The 18,937-nt window shown below is 42.9% G+C and overlaps 1 protein-coding gene across 1 annotated transcript in view; it reads right to left on the reverse strand.

The window, feature by feature from the left end:
• The window catches only part of LOC134541012 (lipase 3-like), a 30,028-nt gene extending 22,266 nt beyond the window's left edge, over positions 1-7,762 (reverse strand). Inside the window, exons 1-2 of the mRNA XM_063384138.1 lie at positions 7,637-7,762; positions 1,434-1,620 (exon numbers count right to left, since the gene is read on the reverse strand). Of these exons, the coding sequence (XP_063240208.1) occupies positions 1,434-1,620; positions 7,637-7,732 (283 nt within the window). The 5' untranslated portion in view covers positions 7,733-7,762. The remainder of the gene's footprint in view (positions 1-1,433; positions 1,621-7,636) is intronic.
• Between the last annotated feature and the right edge of the window lie 11,175 nt (positions 7,763-18,937).

Below are 18,937 nucleotides of genomic sequence, written 5' to 3' on the forward strand. Positions count from 1 at the left end.
AATAACTGAAATCAAATCAATGTCAATATTTTTTTTTTAAAAGGCCCGCCTTAACCTTTGTTTTTATTATTATTATTACTATTATTATTATTATAGAAGATTTTCTCGCACAGTGGTGTTTGGCCGGTTCTTGCACGCTCGGCTCAGGCGGAACGTGACAATGAGTCATGCTTTTTCCGTGCGTGCTGCCCGGTGCTCCATCGATTTGTAAGACGGTTATAACGTCAAAAAAAAACAACCTTTGAAATGTGTTCAAACATAAGTTCAAAAACTATTACTATAACAACTAAGCACACTACGTGATCGTATAATGCAGTGGCGTAGCCAGGGGGGGGGGGGGGGCTTTACGGGTTCTAACCCCCCCCCCCCCCTCTAGCCATTTTTTATCTTATCTGAAAGCAGGTTAGCTAAGAGCTCGCTTTTCTTTCTCCGTATCTTTAATGTAGCCCCGCGGGGGGATGGGGGGGGGGGGGGTTAAGAAGCATAAAGGCCCCCCTCCCCCCCGCGGGGGTCCGTGGTCCTCCCCCAGAAAAATTTTGGATTTTAAGGTGTAAAATAGTGCTGTTTGAGCAGTTTTTCGGTACTTAAATTTAAATATTGTAATGGTAAAAATATTATTAATTTTTTAATAAAAAAATTGTTTGAGTGATGATGTAAGAAATTAACTAAAGATATTTTGATCAATACAAGTGCCTTGTCCACGTCCACTCAAAATCATAAATCATGCTCGAAGCTCGACAATACAAAAAAAAAAAGGAATAAAAATGGTTGGGTTTCGGCAGAACTGGCCTATTCCTGGAAACAATTAGCTTTAGCTTGAAGAGTTACCCAGTCACCACCTGCTTATAATTACCGCCCTGGTTAAATACAGTAGGTGTAAGATATTTGAAAGCTTGGGACCCGTCACGACCTCATGGCTTCTGCCCGTACACAAATCCTGGCTACGCCACTGGTACCTTTGAATATATATACTCATACCTGCCAACTTTTACGGATTGTCCGTAAGTTTTACGGATTTTAATACTATTTTACGGTTTTACGGACGTCTTTAATATCTTACGGATTTATTTTTGCGTGGTGGTTTATTACCATTCACTGTACCGGCCGTGTATACCTGCCAACTTTTACTGTACTGGCCATGTTACCGACGCACCGACGGAAGACGGAATGAAAACAAAACAAGAGATAGTTAGTTATTTGTATATGGTTTGGACTGGACGGTCTACGGTCGTTTTCCACTTACCGCAAGAAAAAGTGCTACCTTAAACGGAGGAACGGACCACAATTGTGACGTCAGCCCTACCTCCTTTGTCTGTTCCTTGTTCCTTATATTATAGCCAACCACTCGCGACTTCTATACAGTATATATATATATATATATTCAAAGCTGGTACAACGTGAAGGCGGGGGGTGGGGGTGTCTCGGGGACTCACCGAGCGAGCGCCGGGGCCCCATGTCCACGAAGACGGCGGAGCTGAGCAAGATGCCGTGCTGCAGCAGCACCGGCGGTCTGGAGGAGGGACTCCTGGCCGGGATGCGGTGCAGCACCAGCACGTGTCCGTCCTCGGAGACCACGCGGTGCGTCTCCACCGGGTAGCCGTGCGCCGCGATCAGCTGCGGCTGCGTACCAAGCGCGACCTTGACGTTCCATCGGGCGCCTCTTCCCCCCCCCCCCCTCCACCACAGCGCCAGCTTTGAATATATATACACTGTATAGAAGTCGCGAGTGGATAGGATTTACTCTACGTTTTTTCAGAAGCGTATGAGGAGCAGGTTGGGAGCTTCACCGCTGCAGTGCGCTGCCGTAACGCCCTGTATCGTCTAAGGTTGTTATGCACACGTTAGAGCGTAGCGCTGTCGCCCGCTGTCATTCCCCCCCGTACCCTCCAATCCATCATTCACTGCAGCTCAAGGTCGTTCAGCGGGAGGGGGGAAGGGGTGTTTGAAGAGTTCGGCACTTGTCCGCTAGGGACCACCACAAGTCGATGCCCTGGAGATGGTGGCGATTGCGGCGGTGAATTAACCAACTACCTCAAAACCGTATTAGAAATTAAATTTTAACCTGGGCTGGCGACTTCTATACAGTATATATATTCAAAGGCGCCAGGCAGCACAACCGACGCGGGAGGGGTTGTAGGGGCTGCGAAAGCGCCGTCGCGCAGTTGCCAACGAAATAACTTGTAAAACTGCAAGTCAGGGTTTTGTAATAGAATCGCAAATGGTACGAAGAACTGCCTTGAAGTTTTACAAGTGATATGCCGTGTTTGGCGAACGAGTTCCCAAGAACTTTTCTTGTAAAAGTACAAAAAAAATACATATTTTTTTGACGCGATAACGTCTTATAAATCGATGAACGCCGGCTGCACACACGAAAAAGTGTCCCGTAACGCACGGGGGGGGGGGTGTAATTAGGGGTTCAATCCCCCCCCCTTTTTAGCACCATATCTTTAATTAATTTCTTATTCATCACTCAAACAAATTTCATATTAAAATTAATAAAAAAAATTACCATTACAATATTTTAATTTTAAGTACCGAAAACTGCTAAAATAGCACTATTTTACACCTTAAAATCCAAATTTTTCCCGGGGAAGGACCCCCGGACCCCCCCCCCCCCCCCCCCCCGTATTTAATACGGGGGGGGGGGCATGTTTCTTAAAACCCCCCCATACACAAATCCTGGCTACGCCACTGCCTGGCACGTCCCGTAGTCGGCGTCCTTTTCCTTTTCCGTCGGCGCACGTACCAAGATACGGTTTCCGAGACGGCTCTCACACACAACACACGACACTACAGACCCCGGGGGCAAGCGCGACTCCAGAGGAAGGGCGAAGGGGGGCGATAGCCCCCTTCCGAGCCCAAATTTTACTTCTTATTTCTTTGTAGGGAATATCAATGTTAACTTAAAATACTTTCGTCAATATGCTAAACACTTCTTCCAATCATAATTTTTGTACGAAAATACTAAATGTCAGTATTTGAGACCATATATGTTGTGAATATCCCAAGGGCAATGTCGTGATTATTAACTGCATCCTCCTGTGTGTGAGCCCAGCCCGAGAGGTCTTCCTGGAGACACCATTGGTCTGTACAACCCCCCATCCCCTCCCTTTTCACCGTCAACACACGTGGACACGCGCTGAGAGAAAGGTTTGTTTGCCTCAACAAAATATTTGCTCGTGTATGGCGAAATAAATATATATTTGTTTATTCAAACAAATATTTTGTAGTAGGAAATATTCTGTTGACCCAACAAAAGGATTTTGTCAACTCAACTGTATATTTGGTTACTTGTAAACAAATAATTTTTTTTTTCATTCCCGAGTTTTTTTGTTTGCTAAGCTAACAAAATATTTTGTTCCACCTAAGTAAATATTTGTTTCGCCATGTATAAACGAATATTTGTTTGATTCAAACAAACCTTTTCCTCTGTGTGCCACACCGCAACAGGACACGGCAAGTTCCCTTTGTTGTAGTCACTTTTGTGACTCGTTGGTGTGCCAAAGTGAGACTTTATGATAGCGAGACTGTCCTGGAATTCATTTTGTACGCTTTAACGGTCATAAAGTGTGCTATCCGTTGCCGTTCTGTTTGCCCGAGTTACGCGCATGCCCAGAGCTCGTTCCCCCCCCCCCCCCCCCCCCCCCCCCCCCGTTTGATTTCGTCAAGATGGCTGAACCGAATCTGTCGCCGTTACACGTACATAGTCACTTTCGTGAACACAGGGGGGACGCGCCAAAGCGTGTTGGTGTGTCAAACGAAACTTCATGACAGCGAAACTATCTGGACAAAACTGTCCGTCACCTGGACAGAATCAACGGAAAAGTGAGCTCTGCGCAAGCGCCATGAATTTGGAGAACAGATCGGCAACTGTGATAGGACACCAGGATCCGTTGCCTGAAAATAAAGGATCTGGCCGTGTCATATAGAGCACTATGGAATGTGGTTAATGTACAGGTGAAGCATATTAAAATTGTAATCCCTTATTGTTGTGTCTTGGAATGTTGGCCTAGACGTACAAGTCCAAGATGGCGGGCGTAACGAAAAGTGCAACGTTATAGAACCCAAGAAGGTGGAATCAAAGAAAGCGGAATCCAAAATGGCTGCCGATATCAAGGTGAAATTCAAAGTTCAAGGTAATCCAATATGGCCTCTGTGACGTCAGAAATTCAATATGGCGGTCGGTACCTCACACCGGCACCAGGCGCAGGAACGACCAATATATACTACTGAGAATCACCGTCAGCATCAATTTTAAAACAGTAAAATATTTACCTGTTCGTATCTTTTTTTTTTTTTTTTTTTTTTTTGCAGTCGGTAAAATATTGCACGAACTTGTACCAGGAAAATTCTTCACCTTGCTTTCAGAGTCCCCTGTTAACCGCATCCTGTGGCACTTTCACCCTGTTTCAAAGAGGTCAGGGGCCTCCACCAAGGAAGTTATGAAAACATTCGCAAACTATCAGTGAAGACGGCATGCTACTGTGTAACAAGCCACGTCAACTACGGATACTTACTGTAGGGACATAGGTCAGTGTTTTAGTGTCAATAGTAATGTTAGGTTTTTTTAAATACACTTTTTTTTTTTTTTCAAAATTACTCTGTTCGAGAGAAAAAAATCCCCTTTACTCGCCAGAGTCCATGGGGGAATGTATCTTTTAGTTTCATTAGTAGAGACAGGAAGAATTCGCGGATTCATTTCACGACAGCCTAAAATTAAAATAGGTATACCTCAGTGCTGCCTCTGCTATTGGCTCACAACTCACCTGGATGACTCTGGGCCAGTGAGAAACACTCAACCGAAGCTGTGTCGAATCACAGGCCGCTACATTGGGACACCTTCACAAGACAGCAGCCAATGAGAGGATGACATTTGACCGAGTGTACGTAGAACTATAAAGTTCATCCTAGAGGTCATTGAACCCGCGAATTTTTCCGGTCCCTAGTCATTAGCAGGGACCGGGAAAATTCGTGAATTCAATGACTTACAGGATAGACTCCAAGATCCTCTATGCACTTCGACAAATTACATCTGCTCATTGGCTACTGACTCGTGACAACGATCAACTAGAATGCTTTTTTTGATTCGATACTTCTTTCGTTGAGGATTATTCATTGGCTCAAGAGTGCTTCAGAGGACCTGTGGTCTAATCACGGAAGCAGCAAAATTTTAAACACATAGGGATTCTAGAATATCGCGAAATGAAACCGCGAATTTTTCCAGTCTCTAGTCATTAGTAGAGACCGGAAAAGTTCGCGGCTTCAATGACCTCCAGGATAGACTCCAATATCCTCTACACACTCGGGCAAATGCCAACTGTTCATTGGCTGCTGACTTGTGAGTCGTCTCGACTGGGTGGCCTGTGATTCGACACTTCTATGAGTGAGGGTCTCTAATTGGCCCTCAGTCCTCCAGATTAACAGTGAACCAATGACACAAGCAGCACTAAGGTATAATTATTTGAATTTTAGCATGACACGAAATGAACCCGCGAATTTTTCAGGTCTCTAGTCATTAGTAATATTAGGTTTTTTTTAATACACTTGTTCAATTTAAATTTTTTTCAAAATTCCTCTGTTCGATAAAAAAAATAAATCCCTGTTACTAGCCAAAGGCCACGGGGGGATGTTCCTTCTGCGCTCCGTCATACGGCCTTGGGCGCGCCTCCTCAGCCACAGACGGGAAGCCTTCATTTCACAGACGAGAGAGCCACACCCGAAGTTCCCCCAAGTTCATGCTCGCTTTTTTTTCTTCCCGTTCTATCTCATTGTATAAAACCGGTGTGGCATTAAATTTTGCGGTCGATTAGGATAGGTTAACTACATTATAAATACTTTTAAAACATTGTGGATGGTTGGTTATATTAGGTAAGTATCCAGGGCCGGATTTAGAGGTCCGGAGGCCTCGGGGCAACAGAGGAGCGGAGGCCCCCTGGCCCCAAATTATTTTACAAATAAAATGAACAATTTTTTTTTTCAGTCGAGTATTCCAATAAATAATTTATTGTGAAATCAAGTAAATTCTCTTAGTATTTAAAAAACAAACATAAATATAATCGGAGACAAGAATTATACGAAATTAAATTTTAGTATTAATGAATATTTCTGTTAATATTTAACAATAATACAATCATGTATGTACAAAGTACTGTAGGTAAAGGTAAAACAGCGAAAAAATAATATCAAAAGAAAAGATGTTTACTAGTGTTTACTTGTCGGAATTTGAAAGATTTTTTTCCCGAAGTCTCTATTGTGGGGGCCCCGGGGCTTTCGCCCCGGTTGCCCTCCCCTAAATCCGGCCCTGTAAGTATAGCTACATTAAAAATACTGTAGAATCATTTTATAGGTTGCTTAGCAAATAACTTTTTTTAATATGTAGCTATCCAGGGCTAGGAAAACCGTTTACATGATTTCACAGTATCTTTAATGTAGCCATCCTAACCAAATCAACCGTCCAACAATGTTTTAAAGTATTTATAATGTAGCTAACCTAGGGTTGCCAACCGTCCCGTATTGTACAGGATTTCCCGTATTCTGTGACTAAAAGAATTATCCCGTACGTAGGCAGGACGGGACGTGATATTTCCCGTATCTTGTTTAAAGTTCAATTCACACACCTGCATAAAATTGAAAAAAAATATTTTCCCGCCTGCGCCGCAACACCTGTTATATGTATTGCGACATTGCGAGGCTCCGTTCACTCCGCAGTTCACTGGCCACCAAATAGTTCATGTTGACGCCGACAGGTGGCATCACTCGTCCGCGCTTAGTCTGTTATGTTTATGTTGATATTGCGTTGAGTTGGAAACGGATAAAGTTATCTTTATTATCATATATTTATGTATTAAATTCATTGCTCAAAAAATTATTAGGCCAATACAAAAAAAATTTAATATTTCAACCAGGTGCATAATTTATTTTCAGATACAAAAACTGCTAAATTAGCACCAATTTTCATCTAGACACCCCGCTCTATTAGGTGGGATTTAGTGTCCTATATGGTCGGTGTGAAATAGTTAGTAACCCTAAGCTATTATCTTTGAAAGATTTGTGCAATGGGAGTGCATGACTTGATGTAAGTTTTTTGGACATACGCCAGATATAATATATAATTAGTATTTCAGATATAATATATAATTAGTATTTCAAGATTATAAAGTTAATCAGTGCACCATCCACCATCTCACTTTACATAAACTTACTAAAAAAAAAAAATATATTATCTCTAACTGGTAAATGCGGTTTCTGAGCAGTGTTGAGGCTGAGATTTCTTTAGTATAATACAAAAAAAAATCATTTGTTTACAAGTCAATAAACACATTTTTCACACCACCAAACTTCAAGGAAACAATCAAAAATGGGCTGTGGAATGAAATTGAGCACAATTTTTTTTTTTTTTAAATTAAGTTAAATTTTTTAATTGGCATTTATATGCTTCTAGTATCTGCATTAGTATTGCATTGTATACTGCATTTCTTAGCTAAGCAATGGCGTATGTCCAAAAGCCTACATCAAGTCACCCTAAAGCTAACCTAACCTTTTACAATGAACCAAAAAAAAACCGAAGATGCACGATCGGGCGTTTGTCTCTCTCGTCTGTGAGGAGGAGGATACCCTCAGCGCCGGATGGACTCACCACCTCCATGCCGGCCTCGTCCAGCGAGGCGCCCCATCCGGCGGCGAGACAGCCCGCCAGCAGCAGGGCTACCGGCGTCATAGGCGTCGACGGCATCGCGGGCGTCTCCCGGGGCTACTGGCGCGGACGTCTGGGCGAAGAGGGCCCCACACTCACCCCTCTATCCCCACCTCCCCTCCCCCCCCCTCCCATCTTCACCGCACCCGCCGTCATGAACTCTCACTCGTTCACGTGAACAACGGCCGGGGAGTCGTCGTAATCCGCCGCCGACGACGAAGACGACGTTGCCGCAACGCCGCCGCCGGTGGAAGCTACAAGACCTCGTTTCGGCTCTCCCCACCCTCCTCCACTCCCCTCCCCCCTTCTCAAACCCCTCTCCGCATCGGACCAATAGCAGGCTCGAGCTCTGGCTCTTTTTTGAGGCCCGACCACAACATATGACTGACGTCAACACTTTGTCGCACAGGAAACAACCCTGTGTCTGCAGTTGCGATGTCTGAATGTACCGGTTTCTTTAACGTATTCACTTAGAGGGCAGGAAATACAGAGCGTCAATGTGCATACGCAGCTAAGTTTTGAATGTTTATTCAACTTATGAAATCCGTACAGGGACGTCGGAACGTTTTCATGAGTGTGTGAGGGGGGTGGGGGGAAAGATGTATCACACTTACCTCAGTCCTAGAGCGGGGGGTCCGGGGGTCCTCTCCCGGCAAATTTTGGAATTGTAGATGCAACATTGTGCTATTTAATGAGTTTCCGAACCAAAATATTAAATAAACCATTCCAAGAATTTGATGACGTAGTCTGTATTAAATACTACTCTGACAGTATAAGTAACAGAATTTGAATAAAATACCATCTAGGAATTTACAATCATTTTACAGTATATTGATAATCATAAATTTGTTTTTCTAATCAATGTGATCACCAGTGCAACGTTTGTAACTACCGGTTGAGAAAAATACTACTAGGACCAAACATTTATTCTGGGAAAAGGAGGGGGGTAGAAATGCTACTCTCGTACACCCTCCCCCCTCCCATGCATAACAGCACGGGGGTGACTCGCCCCTGCAGCCCCCCCCCCCCCCCCCCCCCTGTTCCGACGTCCCTGAGTCCGTACGAGGTAAATGATATATATTTATTCTGTAAGGCAAAAGTAAACTATAATAAACGCCTGAAGTAGCTTGGCTTCTGGGTTGTAGCCGCGTCCTTGGCACATAATTCACCGACGTTTCTGGTCGAGATTGCAGTCGCCATCAACAAGGGAGCGGTTACCTATACTGCAGGTAACCGCTTCCTGATGATCCTGCGAACATTATCTAATAAACGTCCTTTATTTTCTGTTTCCCCTCTTAAAACGGAAAAATATCACGCGTGTTCATTCTTCTATGCTACCAATTGACTCTGTTTGTTTGGTGGAGGGGGGATGTTGGTGTTCGAGTTGACCAATGAATTCGAACCAGGGAGATTCGGACCACTGTCCTCGCCTCTCATGACGTCAGAGGGTCACGTGGACCAATCAGCGATCAGTGTCTGTCGGCAGGGACGTCGGAAAAGGGGGGGGCGAGAGTAGCATTTCGCCCCCCTCCTTTTCCCAGAATAAATGTTTGGTCCTAGTAGTATTTTCCTCAACCAGTAGTTACAAACTTTGCATTGGTGATCACATTGATTAGAAAATCAAATTTATGATTGTCCATATACTGTAAAATGATTGTAAATTCATAGATGGTATTTTATTCAAATTGTATTACATCTACTGTCAGAGTAGTACGTATTTAATACAGACTACGTCATCAAATTCTTGGAATGGTATATTTAATATTTTGGTTCGGAAACTCATTAAATAGCACAATGTTGCATCTAAAATTCCAAAATTTTCCGGGGGAGGACCCCCGGACCCCCCCCCCCCCCCCCCCGCTCTAGGACTGAGGTAAGTGCGATACATCTTTTCGCCCCCCCCCCCTCCCCCACATCATGAAAACGTTCCGACGTCCCTGTCTGTCGGACACAATTAAGGGCATTGCAATTGTAGACGGTCCTTAACGATCCATGTGATAACACAGTTGATGGGTCAAATCACAATTTTATCTAATCTGAATCCGAGTTTGAATCCCAGAGAGTAGGTACCTGGAATATATATGCTCGAATCCGTATTTAAGAGTAAAGGGCAATATATAAACGAATGTACAATAAAATAAAAATATTATACATGGTGTTGAAACATTTTCCCCTTAAAATGGTTGTTTCACAAACTAAGTTTTCGGAACCAATGCATATTGAAATTTTATTTATATAACTACGTGTTAAAAGTACATCTCGGGGAATGGTAACAGAAAATATATGAAGAAAAAAATTGACCTAGTAAACTACAAAGGTTATTAGTATTGAATTATTTTTTTTTTAATTTACTCTAGTTCCTCCAATATTTTTCTTCGAATATTTTTTCTCTAATATCGAATCCATCAAATACTAAGAATTTGATGGTATTAGAAGATTTGAGGATTTGATTGGCTCATTCCTAGGTAACAATATTTTAAAATGTCCGGTCGTTATTATGATGTAACATCTGGTCTACATCGAAGTGCGTTCATGACCCTTTCACGTGATCAAGTTTGGTTTCAAATAAATCTCAGTTTTTTCTTGGAGTCAGTGTCGTGAAGACGCTGAAACTTTATGATTTTGGCCATCTGGTCGTTTTCAAGGAGTTTTATCATTTCCGTCAGTGACACAGTCCTATCTCGTCAACACTTTCGACCATCGTTTTCAATTATTCCTATGTCGACTGTACGGTTAACCATTAACCGTTCACACACACTTTGTTTTTATAGTAAGCAGGGTTGGCAGCCATGAACCCTACCCGCAGATTTTGAGTTGCGTTTTTTTTTTTTTTCTCAATAAAACCCACCTGAAAAAAAAAACAGTAAACCACTTTTTTTTTTTTCATTTTTAATATAAATAAAAATTAGCATGTGTTATTACACTGCAACATATTCAACATATACAAATTACGTACGCAAATTACAGATCCACATAAAAGTACAGATCTCGAGCATATTTAGCTTATTATAACAAATCCTTTTGAAATTTTTCAAGTTTTAGAAAATAAATATTTAATTTTGGATTACCTATACAACTTAGTAGAAGGTTTTCAAACATCTTAATATTAACAAGTTTTCTGTTTTTAAAAAAATCGATTTTTCAGAAACCCAATCAAAAGGCAGACGTTTTGAGGAAAAAATAAATAGGTAATGTCAAAAAATCTACATGCGTATATTTTTTGTTTTAAAAATCCCGGGTTTTTTTTCCCAACCCTGCAAAAAGGACGTGGTTGGACTGCGGCGATAGAGAGGGAGAAAGGGTAATAAAAAAACCGGGGTGAATGTGTTGAATTTCGAGATTTTTTTTAAATGCGCGAGTTTACTCTGAGAGTGGGGCGAAATTACAAGTCTATAGCTAAAAAGCATTCATTGGAAACATTAAACGCTATGCGATACATGCAGTTATGGCCACGGTAATGTGTAAATTATTTATATTAATATATATATATGAGGTTTTAAAAATTTTACGTTTACGAACGCGGAAGACAATGATACCAGGGCGGTATGGATGGGCTCGCGCGGTCACCCCCTTGCCCCCCACCCCCTCCTTCCCCGACGTCATTTATCCCTGAGTGGCTTGGGAATTGAGAGGGCGTGGAGTGGCGTCAATAAGCGCAGATGTTCCGGACGCTTCGAGCATCGGGTTTGGCCCGGGATGACGTCACAGGTCACAACCGCTCCAGTCAGTTCCAGAATGATGGACAGTGGGTGAGAAAGCGGCGACGCCAGGCCTCCGCGGGAGTTCCGACAGGTGAGTTGAGTGAGGCGCGAGTTCGACGGCACGTGGACCCTGAGAGTGCGACCGAGTGGCGCGAGACCGTGTGTGGACAGATGCGGGATGAGGGGAGAACCACTGTCGAGTCTAGCTCCAGTGCATGGGCGCCCATACCTATCATCGGCATACGAACCGTCAGAGCAGGATGATTTGGCTTATTTTGCACATGACAATTTTTAAGTATGGTTCGCTACTTTTACGCCTCGTTATGGATGTAGGAATAAAGATGAAATAAACTTCACGACGCGCACAAGCTATGCAGTGAAATATTTATAATACCATGTGTTATAAGTGAAGAATGAATGCAGATGTTGCATTGCTGAAATTATTTTTTTTTTTTGCCTAACTATCTATGGTATAGTATTTCTAGTATTACAGTGATTATATATACAAAGCAATTTATAGATTCTGTTCACAGTGAATACATCACTGAAAAATGGCGGATTATCCTAAGCTAAAACTAAGAATCTGAAAGATATTTTCCACATTTGTAACTTTTTTGTTCATGGTTAACTTTTATACTAATGAAATTCGTAAACAAGATGGAAGAATGAGTTTGAAGTTATAAAAAACAGGTTGAGTTATTTTGTTTGTTAATGTACTGCCATTGGCAATAAGCAAAGCCCAGCTTCCAGTACCATCTATCGCTGTAGGAGAGCACCCTGTGATGACGGCCAGCTGCTGCCAGTGTTGTGTATTTAAATATATTGTTTTAAGATTATAATTATATAGATGGACTGCATTATCAATTCAAGTGAAATTTATATCTTATTTTACAATCATCCAGATGCAATATGTCGTCTAAGATTTAAATTAGTGATATTGTTGACGTTACTTCCACTCCTGCAGAGTCATGTTGGTAGTGTGAACTGGTGTGGCAATGTTAACCTCAGGCAATGGATTGGAACTGCAACAATACATCACGAGCTAGCCTGTCACCCAATGACATTTTTCATTTCAAAGCTGTGTCAGTAAAATACTAGGTTCACCAGCGCATCGATTGCACGTCTATGGGGATGTCAATATAAATTCTTTTTACGGACACAAGTGAAGGATCGCTAGATACGAAGCATATTGCCAATCTGCCGCTGAATCGAGATGACTTTGGTTGCCGTAGGTGCCAACTAGCAGTCATGCCTGTGTGCTAGGTGACAGAGCATTTGAGACTACTTTTTCATGGCATGACATCGCCACGTCGCCGGCAGGCAGCAGGTGTTGGCCCAGCAGAAATACCCCCGGCTGTTGTAGCCACCAAGGACGCAGTTCTAAATGGTGTTCTAGTCTGTTACGAAATCATATGCTCGGCATACTGGTAACATTGCCTTTATTAAACAGAGGCACTCTTACATGCGCTGCGTGGTCTGGTTACTTCGAGAGCCGGAGCTCGACGCGACATGCTTGTTATGGTCATATCAATGTGACTACGCAGAGTTATGTGTTAATCGGTGAATGTTTATTTATGTGCTCTCTAGCCTTCGTCTACAAATTGATAGGACAGGTGCGTGTGATGAACACTTACGTAAAAAACTGTAGCAAGGTGATGTGGGTCATAATGCATTAAGAAGCCAGTGGGCGAGATTACAGGGCTTAACTAAAAATATTGGTAGGGGTGAGGGGGTTAGTGTGGACACTTTTTTTCACGTTACCTTGAAGTTCCTAACGGTCAAATAAATAGCCATTTTTGATGTAGCAACACATAGAGGCTATAGTCATTTACATTTTGTAATCCAAGCATTGCCCAACTATCTTTATTTAGATATGAAAATTTTTATTTTTGTGATTACATTACATTCGTCCACTTTAGCCCCATCTAGGGGCTAAAGTGGACAAATCAAAATTATTCATGGGGCTAGTGTAGACAGGAATAGTTTTGTATGTTTGCAATAATTTATTTCAAAGGAAATTGTAAGTGACAGTTATTTTTAAAAGCACTGGTAAGTACAGCACATATAATAGGTAAGTAATCGTAAAATTAATATTGTTAGGCCCTACAAAAATATAAAATTTAACAAATTTGAGATAAGGCTATAAAAACTGATAGTTTTATAATCTTTCATTATGCAGTAGGTGTAATGGCCTTAAAAACACATTAGTTCCAATTTTACCAAATACTTTTCCATACTGCATTCTAATTACTTCATATAAAAATCACAAAAATTTACTTCAAATGTAAAAGAATTTGCAGTTCGTTTAGTTCCCCTCATTTATTTTGGTCTGGGGAGTTTTGAGTAAATTTCTTGCCTTGGCACAACAGAAATGTCATCCCTGTCTGGGAAAACAAATTTGTTACACTTTTTCCTCAAATATTTCACTTCAAATTCTTCGTTGCCATTGACTTGCACTTGACCAACATAAAACACAGCATTATCCTTTGTATTTGTGAACTTGACCATTAAAAAGTCTCCATTTTTTATTTGATCACTGTCAAAGGTACTGGTCTACTGAACTCACTGTCACTATCACTAAAATCAAAACCTTCATTTTCAGACAGAAGTTCCATTCCTCCATCAGATTCTTCTGTTTTGGATCCATTTTTCTTCTGTGTTATTCTGTTGACTTGCTTTTTTGATTTAAATAAGTATGTTTTTACTTCCCTCTTAGATTTACTCTTTGATTTCTGGGATTGCTTATCATCTTTATTTTCCTTTTTATCTTCTCATTTTCTTCTAATTCTTCTAACCTTCTTTTCTCTGGGGTATCAGTAAAGATTCGAGATTTACCTCGCTTCCTTCCCCTTGTACCTTCTTTTCGAGGTCCAGCTTTTGGAAAAGGCAAAATGCTTTCTAGTCTTAAAACTTCTGGTAGACCTGCTGCAGAATAACTCTGATGTAGAATACTTTGATTAGAGCTACTTGTAGTTGAAACGTTTACATGACTTGCAGATGGTGTTACTGGTCCACCAATAGACTCCTTTTCATTGTGAATAGTGGTGGCTCCTTCAGCTGTCACATCTGCAACAGAAAGTTTGTTTCCCCTCCACATTTTCAAATGAAACCTGGGGAGATATAGCAACAGCACCTGGGTCTTCTTCTGGATAGTTGCCATTTATTTCATTAGTGGCCTCATTAGGCAGTCGCCTGTCTAAAACATAACTCTTGTAGATAAGTTGACAAAACATACTTTTAGAACTATTGAAGTAAAACTACATGAAAAATAAAAGTTTGAAAATATCTTACCTTTTACAAGCATGCAAAATTATAGCAGGAATCAACAAAAACATGTAACCATATATATTAAGAAACAGTATACAATCCTCATCTCCTTACTGCATCATATGATTTTAGTCAGAATAGCCAACCTTTGAAAAAATTACTAGCTTTTCTCTGTCAATACTGAAAGATATATCATGACTGTCCACACTAACCCCCCTCTCCCCCACACATTCCATCTAACCGGCGGTCCTGTGTGGGCGTAGTTGAGAAAATCTGTCAACTAGAGTCCATTACATGAGTTCGGGGTCGCCACCCACACCCCGACAAAGAAAAACAAAGAATTGTGTAGTTCACAGAAATATCCCTCGTGTGAGCACACATTAACAAGTTACACAACTGGTGAGTTCATGCCAGTCGTAAAAGGGCTAACCACCTGCACTGTGGGGCCGATGAAAAATGATTTATGCTATTGCTGTAAAGTGGTCAATGTTGAACAATTGTTATTGGACCCCGCAGCATAGACACGTTGACGACAGTCGTGCCCTCCTAGATGCAGAGGCCGTACCTGTCCACCGACGTGGGCCTAAGGGAGGTATGTTTCCCCTAGTGCACCGGCTGTGAAGTGCTACGAGCAGGAACGCACCCGCGTGCGCCCTGGTACGTCAGCGGACGTCAGGGTGTTGTAAATAGTTATGTTTTGTATGCTCATTTTTAAGTAATCACGGGCCTCCACAATTATATATACGTGTGACGTAACAGAACTCTCACGTCTGGAATAGTGTATGTAAATACTGTATAAATACTTCGCTTGTCTTTAATTTGTAACTTATTAATTAATTAATTTGTGTTTTCGTTTCATTAATTAAATACTTGTCATGTTGTTTTAATGATTCGCAGCCTGGCGCACCGCGAGACGGGCCTCTCCCACGCTGGCCGATTTCCCTCCCCTCCTCCGCGGCCCGCGGGCCTCGGCACGCAGACGGACGTAGGAGGGCAGTAGCGAACCAGACGCGGGGATGAGCAGATGCGCGCTCGCTCCGCTCCGCTCGGGAGACGTGATCTTAGCTCCGAGTTCGCAGTCAGTGTAAGCGTCACGGGACTGTCTCGGGAGTCAAGCTGCTCTGTATCAGCATTCGTTATACTGCTGGACTTCTCTCTGTCATTACGTATCGTTTCGGGACTATAGTTGCATACGTCATAGGCCGTGTAAGGGCCTCTTCGAACCGCCGAACTCTCTCAGTCAGTACGTGTAGTTACTGGACCTTTTCCGCTTACGTCACGAGTCGCGTATGTGCTGCGTAGCACGGCTGAACTTTTCGTAACCGGTTCGATTCGCTACGGGGTTGCATTCTATGTCACATCGGGTCACATTTTGTGGCCAAGAGTTATTTCCGGGAGTCCGGGTTGCGGCGGGGAAGACGCTCGTTCCACGACGTGCCGGCCAGGCTGGAGCAGAATTCTTCACGGAATAAAGGGGCTCGTGAAAACGGACATCATCGTATTATCCTTGTCACCACCTACCGTTCCTCCTACCTACGTAACGTTCCTTCCAGGTCCTGTATGTTCCGGTCCCGGCCACGTTGGCCTGAACTCACTTTCTCACAGACGAGAGCTACACGGGCAAATTAGAACAGTTCACCACAGGAAATTAGGGACCATATGCCGAGGGACATCAACGTCTAGCCAAAACAAGGGGTGACTGCGAATTGCTTGATTCAGAAAAATGCACGTACTACCCAGTGTGGTTTCTCCACAAATGTGCCATATGCAGAATGAATAAGCCAAGCCATGTTTCCAGCCTAGTCAGGCCAGTTCAGACAGTAGTTATTAATTGAGATAAAATTACTGGAATGAAATCATTGTCTAATAATGAAATTCTTTATATTATAACATTATTAATAAGAGGACGAAAAAAACATCATGAGGAATAACATTGGCCGATTGCCACTGTTAGGGTGGCTGGTGTTTGGTGCACTGCACTCACTTGTCCTACACTGCGTTGGGGTGCGTTCTATTTGCAAATGCCTGTGAGGCGGTCATAACGGTCTGCGAGAGCAGAGGGAGCACCGATGGGAGTCGTCAAAGTAAATAAGGGGAAATGATGATGCACATCAGTTTATTGGAGAAGATCTTCACCTCTTAATGAATTTTTTAATCTCTTCATCTCTGTGAAATCTATTATTTTTTCTTGAAGAATAGATTGGGTATTGTGCTTGTAATCTCTACTTTTCAAAAAATCACTGTTACCATCAGACTTCTATGCTTGTACATGTGACCTATCCAGGTATTTCGTCTTTTCAGCATATTCCACCATCAGAATTATTTTTATTCCTTAAATAAATATTTACACATAATTAGGACTGTATTCCAGCACATTTGTGTAAGGTCTCGAACGAGCACTTTCTTGTTGGGATAGCTGTAACCTAACTCGCGGGTGGTATTTCGGAACGTGTCCAAACCGAATCCCAGTAAGGGGACAGAAAAGCAACAGTTTTAATAAACGGGCCCTGTTAAAAACTGGTTTTAATACAGTCTAGAGGATGTTTCGCAACCATCGATACAATTGTTATGGCAAAAATCCTAGAGATAGCAGCATCATCGTATGAATTAAATGGTTGATGCCAACCATTAGTGCTCCTCGAATCCGCACAGACCACTATGGCGCATCGCCGCCTCGCCCCGAACGTGTGCGACGTGAACGCACCTGGGTGCAGGGTGGTGCAACACCTCGAACATAAGCTGCCCCGCCTAATCGACTGTCGCCCGCGCGAAAGTCGACCACAGGGGTACTGTTAGGTGACCTGATTATCTGGACTTTGAAATTAACTTTCAGCACTCTTAAAAACAATATTAATTGAGTAATGGCTATGTTTAAATATTAATTGTAATTCTGGACTTCAGCGCGATCAGGCGGCGTGCATGGCCCGGGATTACATTTGCACACGACACGTTTTCGCGGGAGCGAGGCTGGGGAGTCGTGCGGACGTCACAGCCATCGCCAGTTAATCACCGCCCTCCAAGGAGACTAGTCGCGAGTCGTTCGCGGAGCCTCTCGACCTCCGCCCTTGCCATCTCTACCGGAATTGCGTGAGTTTTCAGCCCATCAGAAACGTGTCCTGTAGAGCGCGGCTCCCAGTAAGCGGGTCATGCACGACGCAGCGCATGTATAGCGTGCCTGACAATAAATCACTTTAAATTGAGCCTCCGCATATTTGTAGCATAGCATCCCTGGTGGCTAAAACAGCTGGGGGTAACTCCGACGGAACGACCCTTACTGCCTGCCGGCCACGTGGCGACGTCACGTCCTGAGTCAAAAGTCTCGGCTACGCACTAGCACGTAGCTATTATTGCTAGTTGGCGCCCAAAAGCAACTCCACACCCTCAACATCACCTCAGCAGAAGGCAGAAGGCATCATGGTGTTATAATAATTTTTTTCAAGTTGTGATTATTTCTATTTGACGTCGAACCGACCATGGCCGTTTAGCCCGTGCTCCGCACCGCCAGTACCATACCCTGTTTTCGGAGCACGCCCCTTGCCCAGCCGGATTGAGTCAAGCGAGCGCCCCGGGCGTGACCTCAATTAACTAAATTAAACAACAGGACACGAAACCCCGGGGGCTCGACTATGGAAAACAATTCCCAAACGAGGCATTAGGACGCAATTAAGTACTCACATGCAGTGAGCAAGTGCGTCGTAGAGACTCCGTGCGTGTGTGGCTCGCACGGAACAGAAAACAACCCTCATTACTAGCCACAGCGGCTACTGGCCTTGATTAATTGGCCTATGATAGTGGTCTAGCCAAACTAAGGGAATTCAAACCCAAACAGTGCACATTGAGACAATTTGTAGTTAAATTTACAGTCGCCAACTTGGTGCCGCTTTTTAAATTAATTAATCAATTAAAACAATTGTTAAGCCTTAGGCTAATATTTACCAGGTGCAAAGTTTTAATCAAGCACCTGGAGCATGTTTTTTTACTCATCATATAACCAATTAAATTATTATAAGTTTTTGGTGCCGACTCACAAAGAAGAGAAAGTTTCTCTTCCTTGCGAGGGGCGATGTTCGGCAGTCTCCAACCACTCCGCGCTGGGAACAGACGTGTGTCCGTGGGCAGCATTCAAGTTTGTTTCATTGATTATTTTTATTCTGTACTACATCTTCAAATTTAAATCCTTTTATTAATTCACCGCTGCCCACGTCGACTCGGCGCGTATTTTGCGGAACCGGGCCTATCCCGACCGTCTTCAGTGTGATACCGCACTACGTATCGT

Source organism: Bacillus rossius, chromosome 17 (assembly GCF_032445375.1).
Source record: "Bacillus rossius redtenbacheri isolate Brsri chromosome 17, Brsri_v3, whole genome shotgun sequence".
Lineage (NCBI taxonomy): Eukaryota > Metazoa > Arthropoda > Insecta > Phasmatodea > Bacillidae > Bacillus > Bacillus rossius.